Below are 10,870 nucleotides of genomic sequence, written 5' to 3'. Positions count from 1 at the left end.
TTTCCTACTTATTAAAGTAAACAATTAATCCAGACGAAAATACATAACTAAGGTAGTATCTTTGAATATCCTAACAATTATAAAGTTCAATTCATTTTAAACTTCAAAAACCTATACATAACCAATGTTAATATAAACTTCAATAACGTATCTGATACGCCAATATACCAACTTTAATTACCTCATCACTTTCATTTTTTATATTACAAGAATCAAACTTTTTCTATTACAATATACCTATAAGTATACCTATAACTATATTAGAGTTCGTTCAATCATTTTATGGTTGAAATCTTGTTCCTTTAGAATGAAAGTGAGATGAACAACACTTTCACAGTTAAAAAGAAAAAAAACTACCTATTCAATCTTCAAGTATAATCACTAAGGAAACATGAAGTTTGAACAATATTGAACATCTAAATCCAAGCCTAGTCATGACAGCCCCAACATGCAATGCATTTCAAAATTCATCATGCATACCAAGCAAGTATAAAGAAAATCAAATTGCATACACATATACATACACAATTCAATATACATACATACACAAACTAACAACTCCCAAATCACCAACTATCATTAAACATTGCATTTGTAACACCAGCAACTAACCGATTAGCATAGCATTTTCAACAAACAGTTAACCATAATTATCATAATTATAAATTTCAATGAAGAAACATGTACACCAAAGCATTAGTACATAGCATTACATGGCAAACTTCGTGCACATTAACATAACATACTTTTACTTCTATGACAGTTGCAGACCAAATTTACATAACAAGACCAAGCAATACATATTTTTCAACCAGCATACATCAATTCACGTGCAATCCATTAACACCATTTCAAAAGGGGGCATGAATGCATTGCTAACAATCATTTCCTACAGTAACAACCCTATTAATCATCTTAACAATGGCAGTTGTGGTGGATAGTAAAAATTTGATCAAGATTGCAACAGGGCAATGGACAAACCACAAGCATTGAGTGTAGATTCAAACAGGGCAGCCATATGCTAACACCAACCCATACACATACGTTCAGCCATGGATCTAATTGCACACATACAAGGCTATAATAAACAACAACGGGTCCATTCAAGCAGAGCAATTAACATAGGCAAAACATACAAGTGCAACAAGTATAAAAGAAAGAAACTATTGCAGTAACAATCCAAGTTATTTGAACTCATGGCATTACAATCAAACAAGCACATTTTTAACACCAACATTTCAGTTCAAGCCAAAGTCAAACAAGCAGGCGTTGTGGCATTGCATAACTAGTAAGCTAGCTAACTAACACAATAGCTCAGTTAGCATCATTGACAAATCCAAGAACACTCCAACATTCTAACTTCATTCTATGACAGAAATCCCACTGAGTTCATTAATTTTTCTTATTGTAATTGACAATGGAAATCGACTGTGATAACATCATAAGCATAACTAAACTAACTCTATTTTAAGCCAAGCTAATTATTTAACCATATTGACTAACATCTAACAAGTTAGCATTATGTTAACATTAGAGCAGAACGTACCGTATTCAACTTCAAAAGATGGAAGAAGAGGAAGAGCATTAGAGCAGAACGTACCGTATTCAAGTGATCTCCTTGCGCTGCAACCTTCGATTGTTTGGGTGACGGCGGAGGTTCGGAGGTGAGAGGCGAGTGCGGCGGTCGATTGTTTGGGTGACGGCGGAGGGACCCTCGAAGGCGGAAAATAGGGTTTTCGGAAGTTGAAGGAAAATAGGGTGATATGGGGATGTCGTGTTTTGGAGTGTCTGCGTGATGTTGTGTGAGTTGAGAAGAAGGTTATGGCTGATGGAGATTGAGGGGAAGAGGAAATGGCGGAAGTTTGTGACGTGAGTGAAGAAGAGGGAAAACAAAAGAACAGAGAACGAAAGCGCTTTTGTGGTCTGAAATTTTATTTTAATTAGACCTTAGACAGCGCTTTTGTGGAAAGCGCTTTCTAAGGTATGCCTTAGACAGCGCTTTCCAAAAGCGCTTTCTAAACCCCCCCTTAGACAGCGCTTTTGGTTTTAATTTTTTTTTTTAATTTAAAGACTTTAGACAGCGCTTTATCAAAAGCGCTGACTAAGGTCTATATTTAAAAGCGCTTTCTAAAAGCGCTGTCTAAGGGGGGGTCTTAGACAGCGCTTTTAGAAAGCGCTGTCTAAGACCCCCCCCTTAGACAGCGCTTTCATTATTTTCTTGGAACATTTTCCGTGTTTTATTTTAATTTTAACCTTAGACAGCGCTTTCTTTTAAAAGCGATGTCTAAGATGCGCTGTTAAAAGTCATTTTTGGCGTAGTGAAAGTTAACATAAATTTACATGTCTTCAATTTGAAAGTTTATCGTCTCTATGAATAATAATCATTTAAATCGTCAAATTTTTTGAACTATAATACACATGTTTTCGTCCGGATGTAACCATACCAATTAAATTATTATTTTTTGTTTAGTTTCCTTCTTTCTCTTACGATCTCTTTCGAATATAACCATACCAATAATATTTAATTGTTACGAAGTTATTCTTTGGTTTAATTTCCTTCCCTCGATTTTAATTTTTTTTTGTGGTTTAGCTATATGGAATATTTGATGTTTTTATTCTTTATTAAAAAAAAATTATTCCTTTAGACAAACTTTTTCTAACAATACTATAATTAGTGCATATAGATAATATTTAATTTTAATTTCTAACAATACTATAATTAGCGTATATAGATAATATTTAATTTTTGTTTCAATTGTTATGAAATTTTATTTTTTATTTCTTTCTTGTGGCCAATAATAATCTATGATTCTACATTCATATTTAATAATTAATGACTTATTAAAAAATTAGAATTTATTTCTCACTATTTTAATTATTCATCAATCCAAATTCTGACTCTATATAAATCGAAAGCTCCATTTTAGAATATTAGTACCATTATCTACCAATCAAAATTTTAATTTTGTAGTTAGTATCATATTTAAAAAAATCAAATTGAATCTCAATTTCTCACTATTTACTAATTATCTGTCGATCTAAATCCCCAACCTATAATTAAGGACTATTAGAAATTTTGAAATTATATTTCTTACTTATTATTATAATAATTATCTACAATTCCAATTCCTAACTCAACAATTAATGTAATATTAAAAAAACTTAAGGTGTTTTTTTCATTATTTTTTAGTACAATTATTATTGCTTTGTAATTGTCAATAAATCAATGATTCTCTTTGAATAAAAATAAATTTAACTAATTTATAAATTTAACCATAAAATTATTCTATTATCTATTATTCAATCATTAAAATCATTAAACTTTTAAGATACAAACTAATTGATAAAATTTAGTATAATTCTTATATTATTTACAATTACATCCATCTTTTTTATCCCTCCTTAAAATTTAATTTATTCTCAAATGTCCTAATAAACTCATATAATAGTTAATCAAATAAATTCACTAGAAAAAAAATTCTATCAAAATAATCAATTTATTTTCCCTATTACTCTTAAAATTCAACTTTTTTTCAAATATGTGTTTATAAAATAAAATAAAATCTAAGTTTTATAATATTATTTAAAAAACTCATCTCAATAAAATTTAACTTATAATTTTCAAATAGAACAACAAATATTTCAAATTATTTCTTACTTTTAAATTATAATTACATATGCATATTATAAATTAAACCATAAATTTTCAACTATAATTTATAATTTATTATATAACAATGTCCTATAAATGTATGTTTAAATTGAAAGGGTTATTCAACTGAATTAATGAAACTGGGAATTAACTATATTCTTTTCTTAATCCTAAAGGATTTGTTATTTTTTAAACTCTTCTAATTATCCATCCAATCCTTAACAGTTGTAGTTTACGAACATTGATTTTAAGGAAGTACATTTCCTCCGATTTTCATTTATCATGTAATATCAATATGGACATCAAGTGTTCACTGAAATTTATTTGTTTTTTCTTTTCTACTTAAGATGTTGAATTGTTGTAAGGTTAATCTCTCGAGGTTATGGTTATTGTTTTTTTTTTTATATAGAAAATTTACGAGAGATTTTTTGTGTGTTCTATATCAAAGTTGAGATTTTACCTTAAATAAGTGATTATTTTAATAAGCTATTTAATGTCCTATGTCTAAACTCAATTTTATGCTAAACTATGATAAAGTTTATTCTATGTTGATTTTTAAGCTACTTTGATTTTTATGCTACTTTTATTTGTATGCTACTTGAAATTGGAATTTTTTTCTTCAGAAATAAAATGATTATTAAATAACATGTTTATATGAGTTAAAGGAGTTAATATGAGTTACGTCTAAAATTGTGAAAAATGACATGTTTATATAGATTTTGTAAATGAATAAGCACCCTTGGATTGTCATCCTAGTAAGAGGTTTATCAATGGTTAAAAATTTACTTAACCCTTAGTTGCACATCGTTAATCTCAATCCTTAGATTGATTGTTATGAACGGTTAGGATTGAATGAAAATTTAATTGAAAATGGAAGTTAGAATTTGTGTTAGTTTTATAGGACTTGTGCTAGTTTGGTAGTTATGATAGTTAAGGGTTAATTGTATAATTAGATGATTATGGTTGCATGGGTTGTTAGAGACAGATGATGATTGGGTTTTGCAAAAGTACCAAGTTCGAATGTAAGGAAAAAGGTCATTAGTGATTATGCATGAAACTTGGAATTTTTGAATGCTTTTGTGTTTGATTTTCTCTTACCATTTGGCCTTGAATTTTTGGTGAATCATCCCATGTGTCATACCCTCAAATTTACTCTACCTCTACATCATCCTCTTGAACCCTAGTCCATGAGCATACATATTATAAAAATCATCTCATATGCATTTGTACTTAATGCCTCTCAATAATACACAAACCCAAGGCATGAGATTCATCTATGAAGCCTCCAGACCCTCTGGCCAGGTTGAGGTGTGCCCAAGCCGTCTTAACCGTAATCTCTATCTTCAAGCATCCAACAAGCTTGAAGGATCATTCAAGACATCTCACTCACTCTCCAAAACTCTAATTAGATTGTGAGTCCCCATTTAAGACACATCAAGATTCATCTGGTCACCCAAGGACCTTAACCATATCTCTTGACCCTCAGTAGCTTGTACAAGTCATAATTCACTTGGTGCATTGACCGCAACATTGAGGAATCAAAAGTTTGTGCATACCCTCAACCCTAACTCATTTTCCATCATGATTTGATCATATGAACTTAAAACATCCACCATTGTTCCTCGAAAATCAAGAAATCACAACGTCACATTTTTTGGTCATGTTGGTTGGTCACATTTTGGTATGAATGGCCTATGGCAAGTTCCAAAATCCATAACTTTCTCATATTACAACCTTTTCAAGATATTCTTTGAGCTAAATGTCCTAATTAATTTCCTCTCCAACTTTGCTTCAAGGTCCAAGAGATAATTCATTAAGCAAGGACCTCATTTTTTGCATTGCCCAAGCTGGTCCAACATGCCTACCATGCCCTAAAACATAACCATGACCACTACTTAACTACATTGCCATTTCCAAACCAAAACTCGTTTTGACCTGGTTCTTTTTTCATCTAATTAAGGACATGGCAAGGAACATTTGGTACAAGTTTCATACAAATTTCACAAGCCAAATCCATTTGTCCTTGGTTCAAAGATTGAAGATCACCCTGATGCACAAACCAGACCAAGTCAGTCAGCTTTTGCAATTTGATCCACCAAGTCCTCAAATCAATTTGTTTTGACCCCATTTGACCTCAAACATATTGTAAAACACATCAGGACAAGAATGGAAGTCAACTTGGATGGAAAACCCCTCAATCTTCCAAACCTGATGCCATGTGAAAAGTGAAAAACTTCCCAAAATGGCCAAAGTTCAAATGCACAGTAGGTCAACTCAAAGCCTTTGTCTGTTCCTAATTGATGTTAAGAACCAAAACCAACTAGTTTGGAGTGGAAGCAAGGTCAAATCGTAGCATCCCATGTCTCCCCAAGTTCCACTTTATGAATATTTTCGAGCTCCACCCTTTCTAAAGAAAACCATCTAAAATTTTCTTCCAAACCACTATATCCCCTTCCATATAAAGAGGGCAAGGTGTTCCATTCATTTGACAAGCTTCATAAGGCAAACACACCCTGCTGCAAACCCGAGCAGAACCATCCAACACAGAGTTTTGATTTTTGAGAGTTAAAGCATTTGAGTTCCAAATAACCACCCAGAATCCATCCTTGGACATCACTCAAACTTTCCCAAGTCCTAGATCACCTTCCCAACACCTCACATGAGTTGCACCAAGTCATTGGAGTAGTACTCTGGTGGCTTTGTTTAACTTTCTATAGTCAATACACATTCAGCAACATGTATCTACACGCTTAGCTACAAATTCACTTTTTTTATGCTTAAATAATGTTCCTCCTCCTTTCATTGGTACTACATATATTGGGCTAGCCCATTGACCATCTGATATCGAATAAATTATTCCAGCTTCAAGAAGCTTTAACACTTCCTTTCTAACTACCTCACTCGTGAAAAGATTAATCCTCCTCTGATGTTCTCTTGAGGTTTTTGAGTCCTCTTCGAGCATAATTCTATGCATGCACGCAAAGGGTTTAATTCATTTAAGATCAGAGGTTTTGTATCCTAAAGTTGTAGGGTACTTCCTTAACACTTCCAAGAGTCTTAGGAAATATCATGTTGCTTTGGGTCAAGATAAAATACTTGAACCTCGTTTCACTAAATCTTAGGAAATATCAAATGTTGGATATTGCATGCATTTGTTTCTGATATAAAATAAAAAAGGATTAGACAAATAAAATAAATTTTCAATTACATGATAAGAGATTATATAAGAAAATCAACGTTATATCCAAAAAAAAATTTGCTCTTACAATCCATTACAGAGATCTTTTCCAAACCTTTTTAAGTTTCACTTTTTTCATGACAAATTCTTTCATTATCAATGTTTAGTTTCACAATGTAGCGTCCTACATATACAGTGTTGGTGTTACCGTTATGATTGAATCTATAGAGTTTTTGTTGGATTAATGTGTTTACAATATCTTGAGCATTGTTACTTCATATATGGACGACAAATATTATTTCTTTTAAATTAAAATAAACTAAAATATGGATTTTCCCCCTGTTCCTAAATCAATCGATGTAGTAGATTATATCTATTTAAAAAAAATTATGAATGGAAAAAAATTGAAAAAACATGTATTGTTTCATATTTCAATTTTTTTGTCATTCACCTATTTCTTTGTGTTTTGCAATAATCAAATAACAAATTATATTTAAAAAAAATTGCAGTATTTATTAGTGGAGAAAATTATTCCAGCTTCAAGAAACTTTAACACTTCCTTTCTAACTACCTCACTCATGATAAGATTAATCCTCCTCTGATGTTCTGTAGAGGTTTTTGAGTCCTCTTCGAGCATAATTCTATGCATGCACACAAGGGGTCTAATTCCTTTAAGATCAGAGATGTTGTAGCCTAAAGTTGTAGGATACTTCCGTAACACTTCCAAGAGTTTCTCAAAACTGTTTCTATCAATATCATCGTTAACTATGATTGGACTATCAAGTTGTTCGTCTAGAAACTCATATCTTAGTATTTTGGATAGTTCCTTAAGTTCTACTGATGGTTTCTTAGGATTAGGCATAGGATTAGGAGTAAGTGCAAGACATTATCTTAGGTTATCCTCTACATAAGGGCGATAGTATTCAACCTCATCTTCCTCTACCATGTCAGTGGATGGAATTTCAACTAGCTTTGTAGTCGACGATGTTTCTGGTACTAGCTCTTTTATGCATTCATCAATAATGTTTATAAAACAACAAGCATCATCAATTGTTCGAGTCTTCAGAAATTGGGAAAGAATAAACTTGATTTTCTCCTCACCAACTTCAAAGGTTAGTTTCCCTCATTTCACATATATGACGGCACCGGCTGTGGCTAAGAAGGGTCTTCCTAAGATAGGAATATTTGATTCATCCTTTATGTCCATCACTGTAAAATTCGTACGAATGTAAAATTGAAAACACATGTATTGTTTCATATTTCAATTTTTTGTCATCCACCTATTTCTTTGTGTTTTGCAATAATCAAATAACAAATTATATTTAAAAAAAATTGCAGTATTTATTAGTGGAGAAAATTATTCCAGCTTCAAGAAACTTTAACACTTCCTTTCTAACTACCTCACTCATGATAAGATTAATCCTCCTCTGATGTTCTGTAGAGGTTTTTGAGTCCTCTTCGAGCATAATTCTATGCATGCACACAAAGGGTCTAATTCCTTTAAGATCAGAGATGTTGTAGCCTAAAGTTGTAGGGTACTTCCAATTTTTTGTTGAGGTAATTTACTGACTACGTTATATACAAGAATATAAGAATCTTGTCAATGCATTTGAAAGTTATTTCCTCCACATAGTTCACAGTCTAGTTGTTGGAGTTGAGCGATTGGCACATTCAAAGTGACTAGTCTTTTTTACAATACTGCTTCGATTTTTTCTTCAATGTTCCTTTTGGTGCCTTCCAACCACTTTATTTAATATAACAGTTATCATACAACACCAAACGGCAGTTTCATTTGATTGGTGAGATCTAAGTTCTGTGTTTTAGGAGTCTTTCATAGTGTTTTTGAACGAGATTGATAAGCATAGAAAGTGGCAACTAGGTGAGGGTAGAATGATCACATATAAACGAAAAGATACTCATTCCAAACGTGGTCAATAAAAGCCATGAGCATAAAAATACAACATAATCGTGGTCAATAAAAGCCATCGCAATAAACAATACTATATATGGATGATCATACATCACAGTCCTAGTTGTTAACAATACTATATATGGATGATCATACATCACAGTCCTAGTAGTTAACAATACTATATATAGTTGCTGCTTATCTGTAATATGCTGTTTCTGTAATATCCAAATTATAATAATATGATACTTCATTTCAGCATATAAAAAGACCCAAACAATGTGAGGTTTCAATCCACATTCCATATACTTTAAGTCTTATTCATAGAATTCAGGTACCAAGTATGGAATTCCAAAATGGAGATGATGTTGCTTCCAATTTGCTCAAAGCTCAAAGCCACATATGGAATCACATTTTCAACTTCATGAATTCCATGTCACTTAAATGTGTTGTTGATTTAGGCATACCAGATATCATACACAACTATGGCAAACCCATGTCACTCTCAAAACTCATTTCTTCACTACCAATCCATCCTTCCAAAAAACCTTGCATTTATCGCTTGATGCGAATCATGACTCATTCTGGTTTTTTCTCTCAACAAAATATTACAGAGAATGAATTAGAAATTGAGTATATGTTAACGGATGCATCTAGGTTATTACTAAAGGAAAATCCAATGAGTGTCACCCCATTTGTCCACGCCATGCTCAGCCCGATTATGACAAATCCATGGCATCAAATGTCTACTTGGTTGAAAAATGAGGATTCTTCCGCATTTGAAACCACACATGGGAGGTATTTTTGGGATTATGCTGCTCATGATCCAATATTTAACCGTTTATTCAATGAGTCAATGGCAAGTGATGCTCGATTAGTGAGCGACCTGTTGATTGACAAGTGTAAGGGAGTGTTCCATGGATTGGAGTCATTGGTTGATGTTGCAGGAGGCACAGGGACCATGGCAAAGGCTCTTTCCAAATCATTCCCACAAATGGAATGCATTGTGTTTGATCTCCCACATGTTGTTGATGGCTTACAAGGAAGCCATAACCTAAGCTATGTTGGTGGAGATATGTTTCAAGAAATTCCTCAAGCACATGCCATTTTGTTGAAGGTACAGATTTTAAATATTCGTTTACATGTTACTTCATTACAAATGGCAATAACAAATAATAAGATGAAATCCATTCAAAAAACTTATTATCATTTTATTTAGTTTATATATATTTTTTATTTAATTTTTTCTCATACCAAAAACACCTATAATCATATAATTTTCTTCAAATTTACCATATTTTCTCTATCCTTCTATTTTAATAAAACAAAATGTGAATGACATCGTAGTGGATATTGCATGACTGGAATGACGAGGAATGTGTGAATATATTGAAGAAATGCAAGGAATCATTGAAGAAGAAAGGTAAAGATGGGAAGGTCATTATCATAGATATGGTGGTTGACAATGAAAACATCGATAAATCAGTTGAAACCCAACTCTTTTTTGATATGTTGATGATGGTAATACTCACAGGAAAAGAGAGAAATAAGAAAGAATGGGTTAAGTTGATTTTATCTGCCGGTTTCAGTGACTATAAAATAACCCCGATTTTAGGCTTAAGGTCCATGATTGAGATATATCCTTAATAAATATAACTCAATTGTTGTCAGCATTGAAAGTGAAGACACGTTATCGTATGGTATCACTTACTTGTTTTGATGTTTTTGTCAATTTGAATTTATTTGTTATAATTTATTTGCATATGTGTAATTTGTTTATCATTTAATATTTGCATGTTTGTACTTTATCCACTTTCGAGTTTTATTGTAATTGCTTAAGCTATTTAGAGATTGTACCATTAAGACCCCTCATTACTCAATAAAATTAGAGTGTTTGATTCCTGATAATGTTTCTTTTTAGCCTATCAATTTGCTTCTTTTTGGTTTCATCAAACATGACTTGAATCACAAGTTAGAACACTTAAATATGGATGTTAACTTGATTCAATCAAGTGTTAAGCTTGATTCGAATCAGGAGCCTTGTAAAAATTGAGATTTGGCTCTGGATGAATTGATTTGAATCACCAAATGAACTTGATTAGAATCACATTCTCATGTGTCTCGAATCAAC

General features: G+C 32.1%; 1 protein-coding gene across 1 annotated transcript; it reads left to right on the top strand.

The window, feature by feature from the left end:
- The first annotated feature begins 9,035 nt into the window (after positions 1-9,035).
- Positions 9,036-10,386, top strand: LOC127121011 (probable O-methyltransferase 3). Its single transcript, XM_051051633.1, has 2 exons — positions 9,036-9,856; positions 10,087-10,386. The coding sequence occupies exons 1-2, from the start codon at positions 9,083-9,085 to the stop codon at positions 10,384-10,386; spliced, it is 1,074 nt and encodes a 357-aa protein (XP_050907590.1). The 5' UTR covers positions 9,036-9,082.
- Positions 10,387-10,870: the final 484 nt, after the last annotated feature.

The sequence above is a fragment of the Lathyrus oleraceus genome, chromosome 2 (assembly GCF_024323335.1).
Source record: "Lathyrus oleraceus cultivar Zhongwan6 chromosome 2, CAAS_Psat_ZW6_1.0, whole genome shotgun sequence".
NCBI lineage: Eukaryota > Viridiplantae > Streptophyta > Magnoliopsida > Fabales > Fabaceae > Lathyrus > Lathyrus oleraceus.
This window is presented reverse-complemented; position numbering and strand designations above follow the sequence as displayed.